This window comes from Zingiber officinale, chromosome 2B (genome assembly GCF_018446385.1).
Source record: "Zingiber officinale cultivar Zhangliang chromosome 2B, Zo_v1.1, whole genome shotgun sequence".
In the NCBI taxonomy this organism is placed as follows: Eukaryota; Viridiplantae; Streptophyta; class Magnoliopsida; order Zingiberales; family Zingiberaceae; genus Zingiber; species Zingiber officinale.
In genome coordinates, this window is record NC_055989.1 from 110,786,834 (window position 1) to 110,809,751 (window position 22,918).

At 34.5% G+C, this 22,918-nt stretch overlaps 1 protein-coding gene across 1 annotated transcript; it reads right to left on the reverse strand.

Annotated features, from left to right (window-relative positions):
* Positions 1-7,900: 7,900 nt before the first annotated feature.
* LOC122049418 (transcription factor ILI3-like) lies at positions 7,901-8,577 on the reverse strand. The gene is made up of 2 exons (XM_042610805.1): positions 8,411-8,577; positions 7,901-8,321 (listed from the first exon to the last, which is right to left on the reverse strand). The coding sequence occupies exons 1-2, from the start codon at positions 8,510-8,512 to the stop codon at positions 8,166-8,168; spliced, it is 258 nt and encodes an 85-aa protein (XP_042466739.1). The 5' UTR covers positions 8,513-8,577; the 3' UTR covers positions 7,901-8,165.
* Between the last annotated feature and the right edge of the window lie 14,341 nt (positions 8,578-22,918).

A 22,918-nucleotide genomic window follows, 5' to 3' on the forward strand; every position in this document is an offset into this window, starting at 1 on the left:
TAAATATTTATTTCAATGATTGACTTCCAGGTTGTGGCGAGGCACTAGGTCTTCTTGGGTATGAGATCATCCACCACTTTTAGACAAAGTCTCTCAAGGAAATTGAATATTTAAATTTCTTTTTGAAACTGCTAGGTCTAATTAGTCAAGTGTAAATCAAGCCTAAGTCCTTATCTATCCTAGTCTCAGCATGAATAATAAAAAACAGTAAATCAAGAATCAGACAATTCTATTTTATAATAAAAATAATTTTTTTATTAGTTCCCCCTGGATCATAACCTCGATAAGGTCTATCAAGGTAATGAATTTGATCTTTGGAGATCCAATATTGATTGAGCCTAACTTCACTAATCAGATTGGACTTGGGGACTCATGCTTGGACTAAGTTTCTATTTGATCGATTTACTAATGATAAGTAGGATCTAAATCTTTGTTTGACCTTGTATCCAAGTCCAGTTCAGTTGTATATGACCCTTTGTTTTCCAAGAATTAAGTCAAGATTCTTGGAACCCAAAGTGAACCATTCTAATGAGTTCTTGAGTTCTTGAGTTCTTTGATTTGAGTTTTTAAATTGGAATTCTCTTCCTTAACTTGCTTAGTCAAAGAACTCGAGTTAGTCACTTCCTTAAGGGTTGTTACCTCCTTTTGGAGTGACTTAACCCAAACATTGGATTTGGCCAACTTTCTTAATAAATACGAAACTAAATTTTGTAAGTCATTTACGTTAGTACCAAAAATTAGAGAGCTTACAATGCGATTAGACCCTTTGGAAATGGATACGGATTCGTGGCTTCTCTTGAACTCGGTTTCCGATTCGCTGTTGGTTTCTAACTCGGACTTAGTTTCGACAACGTACGCTTGTACTGGTAGAGCGAGGAAGCTTGTTTGCTTGTGTTCTTCTTCATACGACTCTCCCGATGACTTGGACCACATTGCCTTCAAGGCCTTCCTTCTTTCGTGCTTCTGGTTTGGACAGTCAGGCTTGTAGTGTCCCTTCTTGTTGTAGCCGTAACAAGTAACTCTAGATTTGACCTTCATGTTCGATTGAGTCACCTTCTTCTTCTTTAGTGCTTTCCGAACTAGTTTGACTAGTTCGATGGTGATTTCGTCTTCAAGATCCGATTCATCTTTAGATTCGGGTTCAGTTCGACACTTGATTTTTGGTTCTCTTGTTCTGCTTGCACATGCAATCAAAGCAATACCTTTCTCGGCCGGACGTGTATTAGTTTGTTCGTGTAATTCAAAATTTGAAAATAACTCGTCTAGTCTAATTAAAGAAAGATTCTTGGATACTTTGTAAGCATCTACCATTGATACCCACAAGGTATTCCTCGGAAAAGCATTAAGTGCATACCTTATTACGTCGCGATTCTCCACTTTCTACCCGATCGCGTGAAGTCTGTTAGTAGATCTTGTATGTGAGCATGAAGCTGGAAGCTGGCTCGCTGACTCATCATCCTGCATTTTTATATTATATAATTTATTTAATATTAAATCACGTTTACTTACCTTAGTATCGGAAGTGCCTTCGTGTAGCTAGATCAGCTTCTCCCATAATAATTCTTTTGCACTTTTGAAGGGGCCGACAGAGTTTAGCTCCTCTTTTGTTAAGCCACATTGGAGAGTGCAGGTCGCCTTAGCGTTAACTTCTACTTTCTTGAGTTTAGGCAAGTCACGGTTGGGGCAATCGATCAGCTAATCGATTGACTCAAGCCCAATCGATCAGTTGATCAATTGGGAGAGTGCTGTGACAAGCAGCGGCCCAATAGATCGGTCGATCGATTGGGAGCAAGTGTCACGAGCACAGAGAGCTGCCCAATCCATCAGTCGATCGATCGGGCACCGGCAATCGATCGGTCGATCGATTGGCAGCTGATTTTCTCATGCGATCGTGAGAAAGCTTGAATCGATCGGTCGATCGATTCAGGCAGCTTCCAGTGAGCACAGAGGCGCTCTGAATCGATCAACCGATCAATTCAAGTCTCCCCAATCGATTGGTCGATCGATTAGGTTGTGACCGTTGTGCAGGATTAAAGTCGTTGGCGAGCAATCTCTTAGGCAGTTCTTTGCGAGCTTCACCCTGAACTTCACGCGACTTTCTCCACCGAGCTCACAGACACACACCAGATCTTGGAGGTTTAGAGAGGAGTGTTGATGCACTTCCAAACAAGTCAAGAGGTGTATTCAAGCAAGGAGAAGCAAGCTAGGGTTTGGTAAATCTTATAAGATTTGTATTATGTAAGCTTGTTTTTCTTTCTTATTGTATTGTGAGTTTGTATAAGGCTTCTCCGCCTTCGGTAGTTACCATAAAGGAATGTTTTCATAGTGGATGAGTGAGTGAGTATCAGATCCTTGGATTAGTCACCTCTTCTTGAGGCGGATACCAAGTAAATCCTCGTGTTAGCGTTGCTTGAGTGTTTTCGCTGCACATCATCATCACGAAGCAAGACAACGAAATGCGACGAGTTATTCACCCCCTCCCCCTTCTAGCTACAAATCAACCCTAACGATTTTGACTCCCTTCAGACTATGTTTCAAGGACAACTAGCAAAGTTCCGTCAGGATATAACTAAACAAGTAGATATGTTGAAGGCACAACAGACTAAGATGCTTGATTACTTTCGTGGAACTCACGATCCTCCATCTCCTCCATTTGATGCTTGATCTTATGTATTTGACTATGTAGCCATTATGACTATGGTTGTATTTTGATATTTATTAGTTATGACTTTTAATATGCCATTTTGATTTCTTATAGAATAAATTTTATAATTTCCTTCAAAATTATTAGTTTTTCAAAACTTATTTTCAAAACTTATTTTCAAAATTTCTCTTTCAAAAATTTGTTTTCAAAATAGCTTTCAAAGTATTTTTATGGAGTAGCCTAGGACTTACCATAGAATTGCATGCTCCTATAGTTTTTAGCAACCAACATCTCATAAGCACATTAGGATACCTTACTTGTGTATTTTGAAATATAGAATGGTGTGAAATGCTTAGAACTTAGCCTAAGATTTTAGATACTTATTTTAGCGCATCGCTATAAATTTAGGCTTTAAACAAAATATATTAATCTATTTGAGTAATCTAACTAGTAACAAACTAGTTCGAATCAAAAGCTCAAATTGACTAACCTAAGTTCAATTGCTATCTTGTGATAGTTAGCTAAGTATAAAGGTTGGACATTTCATCATAAGGATTTTTTTTAGTTTTCAAACCATACTTAGACTTATAGAAAATATATATTTGAGGGGAAATATAAATATTATTTTTTGAAAACTTCAAATATTTAGACTTACACTAATTTTCTTATATATAAAAAAAAAATTAAAAAAAAATAGTTATCATTTTCAAAATTTCTCTTACTTTGAACTTCAAATTTTCCACTTATGTTTTAAAATTTCTCTTTAAAAAATATTTTTAAGATATACTTTTTCCAATATTATTTTATGTATTGTTTGCAAAATATAATTTTTTAAAAACTTATATTTTTACTCGTTCTTATTTCCAAAACTCTTAATTTTTTAAATATTTTCATCAATTCTATCAATCATGTATTTAAAAATATTTTCAAAAATCTACTTTTCAAAATTTATTTATTAGAAATCTTGCAAAAAAAAAAAAATTAACTAAGTCTTTTTGGCATATTTTCTTTGAAATTTTCAAATAATATGCTTAAATATCTTTTCATATTTTTTAAAGTAATTTTTAACTCCAATACTTATATCTTGGATTGCTTCAAATTTATTGTTTATATTACCCTTATTTTTTATGTATGTCAAAGGGGAGAGATAATGAATTCAGGAGAAGTTAATAAACTCAATGAGAGAGTTAAGTTAAAATGCTTGTTTAATTTTCTTTGCATATGTTATAAACTTATTTGTGAAACCTGGTTGTCAAATATAAAAAAAAGAGAGATTGTTGGTACAGGATGCACCAGAATCGAACCTGAGTTTTGATGTTGTCAAAGGTTCAAGTTAAGTTTTATTGTGATCTAACAAGTTAACTAAGTGTGCAGGATGTTTACTTGACCGGGAAAGTCTTAGCAGATCGTGGAAGCCAGATAGAAAGTCCAAGTGGGTCAAGAAGACCCGATACTTGGCAGGGAAGCTCGATAAGTCTAGAGAACCAAAGATCGAGAGGAAGTCCTGGTAAGCCGATCTGATTCTAAGCGACAATGTCTAAACAGGTCTGGAGGACCAATGTTTGGTAGGTAGATTGAGGTAAGCAATTGGAGAGGAGCGATAGTAAGGTCGTGTTTCAGAAAGAAACGAACCCTAGGTCACTGATCCAATTGAAGAAATCGGGAAGGTTTTCAAGTTGAGATCAAGACAGTTCTACTGTCATTTACTGCTCATGCATCTTATATTATTGTTCTAACTTTGTTTGGCAGGAATATTTTGTTTAATATTGTTTTGCAAGAACCGGTCTAATCGGTCTACCGACCTAGGTTGACACAGAGTAGTTATCAGATCGAGCCAAAGTAAAAATGGAAGCCAGGTTGATTGGTCAACCGAACAATAAAAGCATTAATGGTGAATTAATTTCAAATCATGACGAACAGGGAAAGTGCTCTGTTCGGTCAACCGAACAAGGTAATCAATTAATTGAACAATTAATGCTCTTAATTACCCGAAGATTGGATCTCAGCGAAGAAGGAAGGATGCATGTTCAGTCGACCAATAGGGTGATATGTCGACCAAAATGATCAGTCAACCAAATGCCTTTTTGGTCGACCGAACAAGGCTTATGAAAGGGGAACTCGAGGCCTGAGGTAGATAATGGAATTCTAATTCACTCCGTGCTAAAGCTTTCATTCGTGCTTCTCTGCTACTGATCTTCAAGCAAGTCACTGCTCCAACAAAGTGTCAACGATCTTCATCACTATTCTTGTCGGTATATTTTATTCAAGCTTGCATTGTATTTAATTTGAAAGAAGACAGTAGTTTGTTACTATCTTTTACTTGCATTTGTAAGTATTGTTTCTTTCCAAAGATTTTGGAAAGAAGAATCATAGTGGATTGTCCAACGGTGTGATCAAGGATCGTCGGTCTTGGAGTAAAAGTCGACATAGGCTCCAAACCAAGTAACCAGCTGAGTCATTCTCATTACTCTTTCTTTTTCCGCTGCTTTACTTTGATTTGTTTGTTTCAATAAATGAAAAAGTTTTTAACGAGTGATATTCACCCCCCCTTTATTGCTTCATTTCGATCCTTCATATTACACATGTAATGTGTATGCGCGATGGTTAATATATATAAAGTCTGCATTGCCTATGTATTTGTTAGGATATAAAGGAATTAAAATAGCTCCCACAATTTAACGTAGTTAGTATCTATATGAGTGTGTGATGTAATAGATCTTGAGGTTAATTTCCATTGGATATGAAAATATCTCGCTGGGTACTTGACTTTTCTCATGTAAATGACCGCTAGGCTAGAACAAATGTCCTTGTGATTTACTCCCTTTTAGAGAGTATACGGCCGCTAAGGTGACAACTTCACATTTTGATGTAATAAAGGAATTAAAACTCCTATAGTTCTCTTATTTGTTTATCCTTATTATCAAAGGAAATGCCATTATTACTTGTTAAACAATCTTTACCCGAGATAGAGGAAAATTTGCTAAATTGAAATTGAAATTTAACTCCAACTTATCTGTTGAAAACACTTGAATTAATATCTGTTGAAAACACTTGAATTAATAATCTCAAACTGTCAAATAAAGAAGGAAGAACTATTTAGAATGACGAGCTATCTGAAAGACTGGGCTGCCGTATATGGCTGAGCTACCACCTTGTATGACCAAGCTGCATTAGCCAAGTTACCAAATCAACCGAATCGCTGAGTGCTGAGTGATCGAGTGCCAAGTCCGTTGAGTGTTGGCTAATTATAGGTATCATTGGGGAACAAAGTAGATGGAGATTTCTTTCTGTTGCTTCTACTCTTATTCAGGTCATGGCCTCCTTATAACATTAATCATATATTACATTACACTTGAGCAATAAGAAAAATGAATGATTTAGGCGACAAAATATTAGTTCATTTGCTTGGGTAAATTTTGCCTTGACCAATTCAACATTTGATGTACGCAGATACTCACACACAAGTCAACTTAATTCAGTACAATCAAAATCCTAGATTTGCACCTCCTTTGTGGCCTCACATATGAAATAGAGTCTCTCCCTATACATATGTTCACAACATCAATACTTGTGATACATTATGAACCAACCATAAAAACCCTTGAAACTTTTAAAATGAGACTAAAATTTCATTCACAATGAAACCTCCTTCATCCATCTTTTTATTTCCATTCAAAGTTTCAACATTACTCACTTCCATTTCTTTTCTCATTGTATTAATTTTTTGGTATTAAATTATTCTACTTTATTTGTCATCTAAAAGTTACATTTTTTATATTCGTTTTATAACTTTTATCTAACCATCAAGTAATTCTTGTACTTTAAAAAAATAAGAAGATATATTATATCATCTTTTATTCAATATATTACCTCTAAAACTAAATATATGTTATATAGTAACGGTAGATATGTACAAGTTAAAATTTTCTTTACTATGGTAGAAGGAATGAGTCGGGGATGGTCGGGGTCGGGAGTGTCATGGAGTCAGGGACGCTACCGAGTCGAGAGGCGACTTGCAGAAGGATGACCTAGGGTCGTGATCAGTGTCATGAAGTCGCGTGGCTGCAGGTAGTCGAGGTCGTATGGGTTTAGGGAACGATTCGACTCTCCCTTAATTTTGACCACCACCTTAGTAAGACTATTGACCTCCTTATCCATGTGACATTCTTTGATTACCTCCCGAATCACATATATTTAGCTAATTAAGAATTAAACCTTGAATATTTTATAAAATTTTCTTGTTCAGAAAAATCCGGAGGACAACGGTTATCCCTTCTAGTCTTCTTCTCAAACTCTCTCTTTTTGTCAGCACGCAGGATAATCGCTATCATGTCCGATATCACTGACTCATTGATTTGATTACGGATCTGGACTTGCTCGGGTCTACTTTTATAATAATGAAAAAAAAATAATGAACGTCTTAAAAAATTTTGCCCTATGAGCCATCGATGCATGCACGCACGTTCAGTTGCCTACCAACTTCATGGTCGCCGAAAGAAACCCCCCATCAAAATTTCTATAGAGATCATTATTTTAGTACATGAATTAATTTGCCAACCGAGATCAAAACATTATAATCCATAAATAATTCAAAAAAAATGTAGTATAGAATATAAAAAATTACAATTTATGAAGGAAAAAAACATATCGCTGATAGAATGCATGCTTAATAAAATTCATTCGTGTTCAATCAAAAAGATTATATATCAAATTAATCTTTGATACAAAATCCACATTGATCCTGGAACTCTTCGCCGTCAACTCAATCTCTGTTCAGAAACCTTTCATCAAACACTATATATGCAACAAACAAAAAGAAACCAATGAAAGAGGTTTAATCTAACGAATTATATATTCTACAATCATGCGTGCAACCAAATAGACAAGAACAATTCTAAACAGGATCTTAATTATCATTTAAATTTATAGTAAATTAATTAATAAAGCGAAATCGACTAAAGGGGTAAATAAAACCTGAATCAAGATTCATCGCCATTGCCTTGATCAGGAATGAAAGAAGGACCGTACGTATGTGATTCATAACTCTATAGGACCACAGCTCATATACATATAGCCTCCGAATCTAATTCCATTATAGTCAATAATAACAGAAAAGCAAGATCAACGAATTTTTACACGCATGAAATCCACATCCATTAAATCAGCTCATATATAATTAAACCAATAGTCCGATCAGGCTAATTCCTTATGACAAATTCGTATATCTGTTAGACTGTTACTATATTCTAACGGAGAAATAAAATACCCAACAATTTGCTAGAGACAACCATGGAACTGTTTACATAGAGGGATCAACCACAGAACACACGATACATGTATTTCTCCAGCTCGGTTGCTCACGGAACTCAAGCCAGGCCAAGAGAAATGTACAGAAGCCATTAACTAAAAGCTGCTGATCAAAATCAAATAAGTACATGTCTAGCAAGCTACCTCTCTCTCAAGTAAACACGATGGCAGTGCCGTGTGATAAGTATATATATATAATCACAAGATATAATAGTTATGACCTGAGGAGGCCCCTGACGATCTCAGCCTGAGGGCTGTTGCTGTCCATGGTGTCCATCAGGCCGGCGAGCCGGTCGCTGAGGCCGTCCACCTCCCGGTGCAAGCTCTTGATGTAGCTGCACGTCTCCTTGAGCAACTTGGACGCCGACACCTGCAAAAGAAAGCTTTGTGTGTTGGATTAATTATTACTAGCTAGCTAATTGCATGAGTGAAGAAGCTCGTTGAGCTAATTATGCTTACCCTGCCTGCGTTCCGGCGCCGGGATTCCGGCAGCATCGACTGGAGCTTAGAGATGAGCTCGTTGATCTCCTCGTCGGTGATCCTCCTGCCTCTTCCTGACATGCTTCAAAACCCTAAATAACACTTTGCGGTACTGTGCTGTTGCTCTGGTAAGCAAGGAAGGAAGGAAGCGCTGACTTCTTACTACTTCACTAGGAAACACCTCCATATATAATTTGGCCAGGGGACCCACATGTCTTCCCCTTTTGCCATCACTATGGCCGGTGGGGCCCACTGTGGGCCCACCCATCTGGCCCTCCACTTGTAAACCCTAATTACCCGCAAACCAGGAGCGAATAGGATCAATTGACCCTAATTGCCCCAAATCAAGAGAGTATAGTATCAATCAACCCTAATTGCCCCAAATCAAAAGGTATCAGTCAACCCTAATTGAATTTCATGCCTCATCTGTACCAAAAAGATGCCTTTACTGTGTCCCTTCTGCTCATGATATAGGACGCACCTACCTTGCCTTGTTCCTAATCTTATCGCTCTAGTAGGGCTTGTGAATTTTCGAGGGGCGTGGCTCGTTTAATCGCCTTGGTTAGTTGGTGCAAGGAGGGTTAAGGTGTGAGATAGAAAGATCGATCAGGACATGACATGAGGCAATGTAGTGCTTCCGATGTAGGGGGTGGTCGTGCATGGGACATGCGGATCTGCTTCCTCGAGCATTGGCACGATATGACTCTCCAATCAAAATGGGGCCTCCGTGCATAATGCGTCGGCTCGATTGATATACTCCAATCAAAATAGGTCATTTGAGTAATGTGTACTAGTTAATCACTTTATACTTTGGTAATAAAGATTGTGAATGAACATATATATTGCCATCCAACTTAATGGAAGCATAATTTGGTGATGGGCAATAGAGATGTATCGTGTAGGCGATAGTGATATTGAGTCGGAGACTAGTATGGTTGGTCGACTGATTGGTACGGAAAATTAAAGGTTAATTTTAATGTGAAAGGGAAGTTGTGAGGTGAGGTGGTTAAAGTAGTTATGATAGGTAAAGGACTTTTGTCTTTTTTGTTTTAAAAAAACAAAATAAAATAAAAATGGGTTAAATGGGAGACAAGGTGGTGTGGGGGGATGGCAACGTTGGTCGGACAGCGACAGGTGCAACACCCCGCGTGGCTTGCCTACTTCGTTGTTTTAAGTTCTTCATCTACATTTCACATGGGGCATGCAGTTCACGTGCCACTTTCTTGGTGAAAACTGACAAAAGAACGTGATTTTTTTTTTTATTTTATGTTTTTATTTTAATGGCAAAAATGGTAAGGAGACCCTGATTTAATTGAATTATTAAATAGGCGCAGCTCTTTTTATAAAAATTATCAATGGACCCCTGTTAAATAGTTGTGTTACCGATCTAAATTCGTCGTTTTTTTTGAACATTCATATTTATGTAAAATTAATTACTATTTTAAATTTTATATATTTTCTTTTCAAAATATCATTTATATCAGAGTCACTTTAAAATTTCTAAATTTAGATTTATACAAGGATACCTCTCTAATTATAAAAATAAAATTCTCTATCCTAAAAATAAAATAATATTTATTTTCAATCTTCCTTTAAAAACTCTACTATTATAAATATAATAAAAAAATAAAAGAGAGAATAAAGTAATAAAAAAATAAAAGATAATGAAAATTTTAGAGTGTGTAGTAAAATATGATTATCAAAATTTAATAAAATAAATCATTTATTTTAAATTTTAAAAATATTATAAAGAAATTAGTATTGATATTCTAAAAATTATACATTGTAACAGCTATAAGATAATCATTACTGTATTAGCTACTTGTTAGTTATCATGATAAATTCATATCTAATGGATCCTATGACATAATATATTTTAAGTTATTATGATAAATTTATCTCTAATGGGTCATATGAAATCTATTTATTTGTTTTAGTATTTAAATATTTTTTTATCCTGATCTTCAGTTTCAATTGATAGAAATTAATATGAGTCAAGATTTTTGAATATTCCAATTCACGACTCTAAATGATTGAATTGCCTATATTTAATTACGATGGTAAAAAGAGATTCGTTCATGCATCCCTAGAGTCTATATTAGTTCGTTCTCAGTCAACACAGAAGAGATAAATCACGGACGATTACTAAACTATCACGAGTGGTTACTAGATTTGGACAGTTGAATAGCGTATATGGAAAGACAGACACCCAGCTACTAATCGGGATTTAATCCCACATCTCATGATGATAACATCATTATATATTAGCCAACTGTCTATTATGAGGGGATAAATCATGATCAAATACATGATGATCTTTAAATTTTTAATTTTTATTTATTTTTAACATTTTATTGAACAGCTAGTTTCAGTATTATCTAAATTAGATATCCAAATTTTATAATACTCAAATCATTTCTTCAAATAAGAAAAGTCTTAAGCCTCATTGTATTGATTAGTCAATATCATTGTTCTGAGTCTTATAATAAGTTTATGACAAATTTTATCAAAATTTTATATATTTAAAAATTTATTGTTTTAAATTTACGCTATATAATTTAGATAGATTTTAGTATATTAATTTTGATTGATATGATTCAAAATTTTCTATATTTATTAGTATATTAAAAATAACTCAGGAACTTAAAACGTAAGCAGGATATTTCTAGAAATATGACATGTAATTTGGATATTATGAAACTCATTAGATAATATTGAAATTTAAGTAAAATGCCGTATTTCTTATTTCTTTAAAAAACAAAAGAAAAGTAAAAAAATTAATGAAGTGTTGGTGCATGCATCATTTCTTCATGATGGCATGAAAACGAACGACCCCATATGTCATCCGAGTTAGTATGTGATGAGATGTTTGTCATATGAGATCGTGGGATCGAAACTCAGGGTAGTCGGGGCATAAATCTCCAGTCTCTGTGCAACTCACCCCACCTGTCACATGCTCGCTCATGATATTGTGATTTACTTCCCTCGTGATGACCTTGGGTCGGGTGCGGTGGGATGTTAGAGACGAACGATTTCACCTTTTTACCCCCATGATGGCAGGAAAACCAAGTTTTCGCGCTCGCACGATCCGCAGTGGTCGTTGCTGTTCGTGCGTGGAGCCCACAAGCGAAGAGTGGTGACCGCCCACACACTCTTGTTTAATCTATACTGCGAGTGTCTACCAACTTCCTTTGTTTGTTTTTTTTTTCTTTTGCCTAATAGGCCAAGAGAAAGAGATCTAGGATACAAGACGAGTCATCTAAGTGACCTCCGCGAGCTTGCAACGGCTTAGTCACGATAGCTTGTATCGCCTTAGTCATTCGCGAGGAGATAGTGAACTGGTAGTTCAGGTGGTTATATTATTGCTATGTCATGAATTCAAGTGAAATAAGATATGTATAATAAATTATTTTTGAGTGATGTAAATAACTTCTTGAAATACATAATAAGATTACCTATAAGGGCATCCACATTGCTCTCATTAATGGGGTATTATAGCACCTCCTTATGTTAAAACAATTATTCTTTTTTTTTAAAAATTTTAATTATTCACAAAAAAATTATAAATTTTAAAATTAGAAATTGAATAAAATGAATAAATAATAAAACATGAGTGTATTTTTTAATAATATTATTTTTTTAAAACACTAATAATCTAATTTTTTACATACTTTTTCCAATAATTTGGACTTATGGTTTATATTATTTACAATTTATTTTTTATTTAATTTGAATTAAATTTAAAAAATTTATAACGGCTAGTTAACAATTAATTCGAAATTTGTAACATTAACACTAATTATTTAATAAATATATTTTAAAAAAAATTTATATTATTTTTTTAAAAGTAAGATTATTATTAAAAATAATAATAATAATTTTAGTATTTTAAAACATATTTAAAATCTATTTATTTAATATGATATAATTTTAAAATGATTGAATAGACTTTGAAATCTATAAATAATAAGTGTTAATGTTAAAAAGAATATGAGTGCAAAAAATATGTTGTTATAATGAGTATGTAATAGTAGACCCTATGTTTTTATAAAGTGGTAGGTGTTATAATAGGAGTGAGTTGTGAATGCTCTGATGAATATTTTTCTTGAACTCCTGTTGATTTTTCTTGAACTCCTGTTGATGGAAGCTTTATTCACCAAAGTATCATCCATGACTTAACACAGATGGTAAGTACATGATATTCTATTTGAATCAGATATAAATTAATCCTAGGGTTTCACCATCTACCAAGGTCTTGCCATGTACTTAACACCTGTGCTCCTGTTGAACCTTATATATATATATATATATATATATATATATATATATATATATATATATATATATATATATATATATATAAAAGGTAATTGTCTTATTTAAAATTGTTATAATTAATAGTCAAACAGTAACTTTATAATATTTTTAATTATAATTGTAACACTTTTAATAAAATTATACTATTTTTATCAAGTCGGATCAGTTTAATCAAATTAAAACAAATTTTAATTAATATTTCATAGTTAATAGTTTAGTAATTTTGAATTGGTTGAAAAAAACAATTAGCTAGAATTGGAACAGGATTGATACTAGTGTGGCAGCTGCTTAAGCAGAACAAACAAGGACAAAAACAGATGGCACAGCCAAGCAACACTGGTGGCGGACAGTCCTGATACGCTGGCTGCTGGGTGTGTGCCAACTGGACAAGCAGGTGCTGGTGAGGATATAGTCGCTGATGTGGGAACAAAGGCTGCTGACGTGGGCAAACATGCTGCTGATGTAGACCAACATGCTGCTGATACCACCCCAACCGCAGGTGGGGGGAAGGCCAAGCTGTTGGTGACCAAGAACATGACGAGTCTTGGGCTAATCTATTCAAAGACAATTGGAAAGTGATAATGGCCACACTTTTGCACCAATTTGAGCGCAGCAGAAAATGGCTTCGGATTGAGTCGGATGACATTGATACAGTGTAGCACTCCATTGGTTTTTTTTGGTCGGATGTTTTATGGTGCGGCATCCGAAATGCAATGGTGTTGAATTGATAGCCCATAGATAGAGGGTGCCATATCGGTTATTTATTCATAAGTGTGGATGAGTAGTCTCTTGGGTGTTTCTATTCCTATTTTTAAAAATTTATTTAAAAAATAAATAGTGAAAGTATAATAATTTTCTATAGTATTACAATATATGCGTCATATACATACAAGATACACGCATACACAGACATAATCATAGAATAAAATTTCATAAAGAAATTATACATATTGAATGATGTGCAGAGAAAACGGTATCAACTTACAAACGTAACCAAGTTTGTCTTTATCGATATCCATGTTGAAATATCTTCGAGATGGCTTCGTTAAGCCACAAATTTTCATCTCTGTTTTGGTACAGCTAAAGGAGGAGACGAAGTGATCTGAAAGAGGAAACCCGACTCGACTTTGTGCCCGATGGCAAGAACAACCTGATGACACAAAGCGTGGGAGAGGTGCAGCTGGAGGGGTTGCTGTCCAACACAAAGTTGTTGTCCAGAGCTTTTGTGACTGGCGGACGGCAGTTGACAGCAGGGCAGTCGATCAGTAATTGGTGGCCGAAAGGCTGGCAGTAGATGGTGGAACCCGACAGCAACCAGGGCACCAATGACAAGCAAGTTTTGTTGTCCACTTGGTTATATTGTTGTTCGTCAGCCTAGTGGCCACTAATCATCAGCTGGAAGGCCAATAAAGAGCCAGGGACTTGGGGCTGCCAGCGGCTAGGGTGTCGCGGCCACTCAAGAGGTGCGGCCTGTTGTGCTAGGTGGCGGCAAGAGAAGGAGAGGGGAAGAAGAACAAGAAAATGAAAAAAATTTAATTTCTATTAGGTTATCCTCAATTTGTTCTCCTCTTGTTCTATGAAGAGGTATTTATATACCTCTTCACAATGACTTGGATAACAAGTCATCTCCCAAACCTAAAATATAATAGCAACCCGATATTATTAAGCTTCTTCAAAACTAAACCAACTTGATTCAAAATTAAAACACTCTTGATTTATTATTAAACCAAACCAACTTTGGTTGATAACTAAAACAAAAGGGATTTAGCCTTGCGTACAAGAGGTATGGTCCACCTGTTGGTTGCTACTCGGAAAACCTAATGGTTCCACTGTATAAAAAATTTGTACAAAGGTCTGAACCTTTTCTTAGCTATCATGTGTTCTTTTAAATTAAACTTGGATCGCCTGCGGAACTTAACACGTTTGATCCAAAGTTTAATCTATTTGTTCTTTTAGGTTTTGACTTGGATCTTCTGCGGAACTTAACACGTTCGATCCAAATCACTTAAGTTATTAATTCCATTAAATATTAATTTCCATAATTTGTTCCCAGTACTGACGTGGAGAGGCACATGACCTTCTTGGATATGGGAGCAACCACCATCGACTAGACAAAACCTTTTAAGGAAAGCTAATATTTAATTTCCTAAAATAACTTTAGGTTAACCGAAAGGAACAATCAAATCACAAGGAAAAGAAAAAAAAACAAAGAACACAACATCGAAAATAAATTCGAAATACTAGAATCGCATGCCTCTTGTATTTGGTATTATTTCCAAAAATAACTAGTATGATGCGGAAAGGAAAAATACTAGTTATACCTTTTAGAAAGACCTCTTGATCTTCTACCGTATTCCTTTTCTAAACCCGGACGTTGTGTGGGCAACGATCTTCCGAGATGAGAACCACCAAAACACCTTCTTCTTCTTTCCTTCAAGTTTCGGCCAAGCAAGACTTTCAAAGGAAGAAGATCCTTTTCCACCAACCAAGCTCCAAGGGATGCAAGCTTTCTCTCCTTCTTCTCCAAGCTAAGATCCGGCCACCACTTGATCTCCAAGAGAAAAGAAGGTTTCGGCCACAAAGATGGAGAGAAGAGAAAGGGAAGGGCCGGCCACATCAAGGAAGAAAAGAGGGAGAAAAATAATAGAGTTGTTCTTTCATAAAGCCTCCTCTATCCCCTCTTTTATAATCCTTGATCTTGGCAAATAAGGAAATTTAAATAAAAACTTCCTTAATTCTTTTGCCATGAAAAATTTATTTAATTAAAAATAATTTTTCTTTTCATTATAACATGGCCGGCCACTTATTTCCCCAAATCAAGGAGAGTTTTAATTAAACAAGAATTAAAACTTCCTAATTTGTTTCTAGAAATTTATAAAAATTTCTTCAATAATTTTATCCCTTTATGATTGGTTTATAAAAAGGAAATTTAATAAATTAAAATCTTTCTTTTAAACATGTGATTAAAAAGAAAGTTATCTCTAAAAATTAAAATCTCTTTTAATCTACAAATAAGGAAAGATATCAAATCTTTTCTTAATCTCTTGTAGAAACTTATAAAAGAGAATATTTAATTTTTAAACTCTCTTTTAAATCATGAACATGGTTAAAAAGGAAAGTTTTCTTAAAATTTAAAATCCATCTTTTAATCAACAAATAAGGAAATATTTCAAATTTTAAACTCACTTTTAAACATGTAGATGATTTACAAATAAGGAAAGTTTTTACCAAAAATTAAAATCATCCTTTTAATCTACAAATAAGGAAAGAGATTAATCTCTTCTGTTAATCTTTTGTAGAAAGCTATAAAAGAAAATTTTTAATTTTTAAACTCTCTTTTAAAATCATGATATCCACATAAGAAATAATTTTAATAAATAATCCCTTTTAATATTCTAGTGGTCGGCCACCTAAGCTTGGGACCCAAGCTTTGGCTGGCCACCAACTTGGCTCATCCACTTGGTCTTGGCCGGCCCTAGCTTGGGTTCCAAGCTAGCTTGGCCGGCCCCATTGGATGGGTAAGAAGGTGGGTATGTGGTGGGTATAAATCTCTATATACAAGAGGCTACGGTAGGGACCGAGAGGAGGAATTGGTTTTGGTCTCCCGATAAAAGTAAGCATCCCATGTTCGCCCCGAACACACAACTTAATTTTATCAATAATAATTCATTCCACTAGAGAACTATTATTGAACTACCGCACCAATCCCAAATTACATTTTGGGCTCCTTCTTATTATGAGTGTGTTATTCTCCCTGTGTTTAAGATGTCGAATGTTCACTATTTAAGTGAGTTACTGACAACTCATTTAATTAATATCTTAGTCCAAGAGTAGTACCACTCAACCTTATCGTCATGTCGGACTAAGTCCACCTGCAGGGTTTAACATGACAATCCTTATGAGCTCCTCTTGGGGACATTCTCAACCTAAATTACTAGGACACAATTTCCTTCTATAATCAACAACACACACTATAAGTGATATCATTTCCCAACTTATCGGGCTTATTGATTTATCGAACTAAATCTCACCCATTGATAAATTAAAGAAATAAATATCAAATATATGTGCTTGTTATTATATTAGGATTAAGAGCATACACTTCCATAATAACTGAGGTCTTTGTTCCTTTATAAAGTCAGTATAAAAGAAACGACCTCTAATGGTCCTACTCAATACACTCTAAGTGTACTAGTGTAATTATATAGTTAAGATAAACTAATACCTAATTACACTACGACCTTCCAATGGTTTGTTCCTTTCCATCTTGGTCGTGAGCTACTGTTTATAATTTATAAGGTACTGATAACAAGATCTTCTGTGTGTGACACCACACACCATGTTATCTACAATATAAATTAATTGAACAACTACATTTATCATAAATGTAGACATTTGACCAATGTGATTCTTATTTCTAAATAAATGTTTATACCAAAAGCTAGGCTTTTAGTATACATCCTAACACCACCATCACTTCCGTTCCAACAAATATCTTCTATATTTGTACATCGTCTGGTTTTACCAGACTTAGTCTTTCTCAATTCTATAATCCAATTTTTAAATTTATTTTAAGTCTTTCATATATACTCATAGTGCATGTAATCCAATATATTTCTGATTTATGTTGGTTGTCCATAATTAATAATTAATTATGGATCGATCATGAGTGACATCTTGTAATACATTATGATGCTCAATTAACCGAAAAATTACAATTGATCCCAGAATAATTCTGAACCCTTTAACTGTTGGTTAGTCCTAGGAAAACGTACCGGTTCCACTGTACAAAATTTTTTTGTACAAGTGTCGAACCTTTCCTTAAATAACTTATTGTGTTCTTTAGAAGTTAAATTATGAATCGCAGATGGAACTTAACATCATTGATTCCAAATTTAACTTATCTGTTCTTAATGGTTTAGATTTGAATCGCAAGCGGAACTTAACACTATTGATTCAAATCCACATATGTTATTAATTCCATTAAATATTAATTTTCAAAATTAGCCTGCAGGATTGCATGGCAAGACACATAACCTTCTTGGATATGAGAGCAATCACCACCGCCTAGACAAAGCCTTTTAAGGAAAGTCATTTCTTAAATAACTCTAGGTTAACCAAAAAGAACAATCGAATCACAAATTCGAAAAAGAAGAAAACACAAACTCGAAAAACTAATTCGAAAAACTAGATCTAATGACTCTTGTGTTTGGAATTCTTACAAAAAGAAATAACTAGCATGATGCGGAAAACAATTGCTAATTATACATTCTTTTTGTATGTCAATGACCTCGAGATCTTCTGTTGTATTCCTCGCCTCGCCTTGGACGTCGTGTGGGCGACGATCCTCCAAGATGAACACCACCCAAAAGCTTTCTTCCTCTTCCTCTAAAATCCGGCCACCACCACCACCAAGGAGAAGAGAGCAAAGGGAAAGGGAGAAGAGAGAGGGCCGGCCACCAAGAGATCCTCCAAGCAAGATAATAAGAGTTGTATCTCAGGAATCCTCCTCACCCCTTCTTTTATAATACTTGCCCAAGGCAAATAAGGGAAGAATTTTTACAAAAATTAAAATCTTCCTCTAGTTTTTCCTTTTCCCTTTTTATTTTCCTTTTCTTTCCTCTTGATTGAATCAATCACCAAAAATTAATTTGATGATTTTATTTTTTTAATATGGCCGACCACCTTGCTTGGGCACCAAGCAAGGGTGGTCGGCCCCCATAAGAGGAAAGGAATATATTTTTTTTATAAAATTTTACAAGAAGAAAAACTCTTATAAAATTTTACAAGCTCTCTTTCCTAAAGTAGGAGTTAAAAAAGGAAAGTTCTAAAAATTAAAACCATGTTTTAAAATTTAAAACTTCAATTATAAAATTTCCTTTTTTAACATGGTGATAGAAAACTTAAATTTTAAAACTCCTCTTCCTTTTTTTCCTAAACCATGAGGATGGTTAAAAAAGGAATGTTTTAAAATCTTTTAAACTTTCTTTTAAAACATGTGACCTAATTCAAATAAGGAAAGTTTTAAAATTAAAATCTCTCTTTTAAAACTTATAGTTTTCTACAAACAGAAGATTTTAAAAATTCAAAACAACCCTTCTTGTTTGAATTATTGTGATCGGCCCCTACTAGCTTGGTCACCAAGCAATAGGGCCGGCCCCTATAGAAGAGGATGTGGTCGGCCATTGCTTGGCCACCAAGCAATGGACCGGCCCCCTTCTTGTACACCAAGAAGGGCCTTACATTTGGATGGACTTGAGGTTATAATGAGGCTACGACAGAGACCTAGAGGAGAAATTGGTTTTGGCCTTCCGATGAGCTTGAATTGTTGGTTAGTCCCAGGAAAATCGTACCGGTTCTACTGTACAAAATTTTTTTGTACAAGTGTCGAACCTTTTCTTAAATAACCTATTGTGTTCTTTAGAAGTTAAATTAAGAATCGCAGACGGAACTTAACATCATTGATTCCAAATTTAACTTATCTGTTCTTAATGGTTTAGATTTGAATCGCAAGCGGAACTTAACATTATTGATTCAAATCCACCTATGTTATTAATTTCATTAAATATTAATTTCCAAAATTGGCTTCCAGGACTGCATGGCGAGGCACATGGCCTTCTTGGATATGAGAGCAACCACTATCGCCTAGACAAAGCCTTTTAAGGAAAGCTAATATTTAATTTCCTTAAATAACTATAGGTTAACCAAAAAGAACAATCGAATCACAAATTCGAAAAAGAAGAAAACACAAACTCGAAAAACTAATTCGAAAAACTAGATCTAATGCCTATTGTATTTGGAATTCATACAAAAGAAATACAACTAGTATGATGCGGAAATTAATTACTAATTATACCTTCCTTTGTAAACTTTAATGACCTCTTGATCTTCTACCGTATTCCTCTTCTTATCTCGGACGTTGTGTGAGCAACGATCTTCCGAGACGAGAACCACCAAGCTCCTTTTTCTCCAAGCTAGATTCGGCCACCATTAATTCTCCATGAGAAGCAAAGGTCCGGCCACTACCACCAAGCTCCAAGGGATGCTAGAAACGAAGCCTTCTTTCTCTCCTTCTTCTCCTAGCTAGAACCGGCCACCATGTACTTCCCTTAAGTTGATGCCGCCGGCCACAAAGGAGGAAGAGAAAAGAAGGAGAAGAGGAGACCCTAGGGCCGGCCACACCAAGGAAGAAAAGAGAGGAAGAAAAGAATATAGTCGTTGGCCATGAAGGCACCTCTACCCCCTCTTTTATAATCCTTGGTCTTGGCAAATAAGGAAATTTAAACAATAACTTCCTTAATTCTTTTGCCATGAAAAGGAAAAATTTAATTAATTAAAATCAAATTTCGTTTCTCAATTTCAATGGCTGGCCACTCTCTTCCCAAAACAAGGAAAATTTTAATTAAAAAGAGAATTAAAACTTCCTAATTTATTTCCAGAAATTTATAAAAAATTTCAATAATTTTAATCCCTTCATGATTGGTTAGTAAAAAAGAAATTTTATAAATTAAAATCTTTCTTTTAAACATGTGGATAATTTCCAAAAAGGAAAGTTATCTCTAAAAATTAAAATCTCTTTTCAATCTATAAATAAGGAAAGATATCAAATCTTTTCTTAATCTTTTGTAGAAACTAATAAAAGAGAATATTTAATTTTTAAACTTTCTTTTAAATCATGAACATGGTTAAAAAGGAAAGTTTTCTCAAAATTAAAATCTCCTTTCAATCTACAAATAAGGAAAGATTTCAAATCTTTTCTTAAGCTTTTGCAGAAAGCTATAAAAGAAAAGATTTAAATTTTAAACTCTCTTTTAAAACCATGATATCCACATAAGAAATAATTTTAATAAAAATTCTTTTTAATTTTCTAGTGGCCGGCCACCTAATCTTGGGACCCAAGCTTTGCCCGGCCACCAACTTGGCTCATCCACTTGGTCTTGGCCAGCCCTAGTTTGGGTTCCAAGCTAGCTTGGCCGGCCCCATTAGGATGGGTAAGAAGGTGGGTATGTGGTGGGTATAAATCTCTATATACAAGAGGCTACGATAGGGACTGAGAGGAGGAATTGGTTTTGGTCTCCCGATGAAATTAAGCTTCCCGTGTTCGCCCCGAACACACAACTTAACTTCATCAATAATAATTCATACCACTAAAGAATTATTATTGAACTACCGCACCAATCCCAAATTACATTTTTGGGCTCCTTCTTATTATGAGTGTGTTAGTCTCCCTGTGTTTAAGATATCGAATGTCCACTAATTAAGTGAGTTACTGACAACTTATTTAATTAATATCTTAGTCCAAGGGTAGTACCACTCAACCTTATCGTCATGTCGAACTAAGTCCACCTGCAGGGTTTAACATGACAATCTTTATGAGCTCCTCTTGGGGACATTATCAACCTAGATTACTAGGACACAGTTTCCTTCTATAATCAATAAGTCACACTATAAGTAACATCATTTCCCAACTTATCGGGCATTTTGATTTATTGAACTAAATCTCACCCTTTGATAAGTCAAAGAAATAAATATTAAATATATGTTCTTGTTATTATATTAGGATTAAGAGCACACACTTTTATAATAACTAAGGTCTATTTCTTTTATTAAATCAGTATAAAAAGAACTTACCTTAAATGGTCATGCTCAATACACTTAAAGTGTACTAGTGTAATTTATTAGTCAAGATAAACTAATGCCTAATTATACTACGACTATTCCAATGGTTTGTTCCTTTCCATCTTAGTCGTGAGCTACTGTTTATAATTTATAAAGAACCGATAACACAATCTTCTGTGTGTGACACCACACACTATGTTATCTACAATATAAATTAATTGAACATCTACATTTAGTATATATAAATGTAGACACTTGACCAATGTGATTCTTATAAATGTTTATACAAAAGCTAGGCTTTTAGTATACACTCCAACATGAGTATCCCGTGTTCGGCCCGAACACACAACTCAAGTTCATCGATAATAACTCATTCCACTAGAGAGTTATTATCGCACTACCGCACCAATCTCAAATTACATTATGGGCTCCTTCTTATCATGAGTGTGTTAGTCTCCCTGTGTTTAAGATTACGAATGCCCACTAATTAAGTAAGTTACTGACAACTCACTTAATTAATATCTAGCTCCAAGAGTAGTACCACTCAACTTTATTGTCATGTCGGATTAAGTCCACCTGCAGGGTTTAACATGGCAATCATTATGAGCTCCTCTTGGGGACATTCTCAACCTAGATAACTAGGATACAAATTCCTTCTATAATCAATAACACACACTATAAGTAATATCATTTCCCAACTTATCGGGCTTATTGACTTATCGAGTTAAATCTCACCCATTGATAAGTCAAAGAAATAAATACTAAATATATGTGTTTGTTATTATATTAGGATTAAGAGCACACACTTCCATAATAACTAAGGTCTAGTTCTTTTATAAAGTCAGTACAAAAAGAACTTACCTAAAATGATCCTACTCATTACACTTGGAGTGCATCAGTGTAATTTATTAGTTAAGATAAACTAATACTTAATTACACTACGACTACTTCAACGGTTTGTTCCTTTCCATCTTAGTCGCGAGCAACTGTTTATAATTTATAAAGAACCGACAACATGATCTTTTGTGTGTGACACCACACACCATGTTGTCTACTATATAAATTAATTGAACAAATTATATTTAACAAATAAATGTAGATATTGACCACTGTGATTCTTTATTTCTAAATAAATATTTATACAAAAGCTAGGCTTTTAGTACACACTCTAACATTAACAACTATACTTATCAGTGCATCTTTTTTTTCACTTATCTTATACCTACTTGGTTCAGAACATGATTTATGTGTCAGTTCTTACTAGGCTGACTATGTCACACCTAGTCCAAATAGTAGTTTCTTGTCCTACGAACTCAAATTACTCAAACAAGTGTCCAAAAAGATCATTTTCTTAATGTGTAATGCTTTGGCCAAAGACTTACGAATAATAATCATGACAAGATATCATAATGTATACATCTTCTTATAAAAGGAATGATGAATCTTCTATGGATTATTCAAATACCTTCGAGCATATTAACTTATTCCCAATCATCTTAGACTTGTATCTCTTAAGAGATGATTACTAAGATGTTAAAGTATAAACCTACA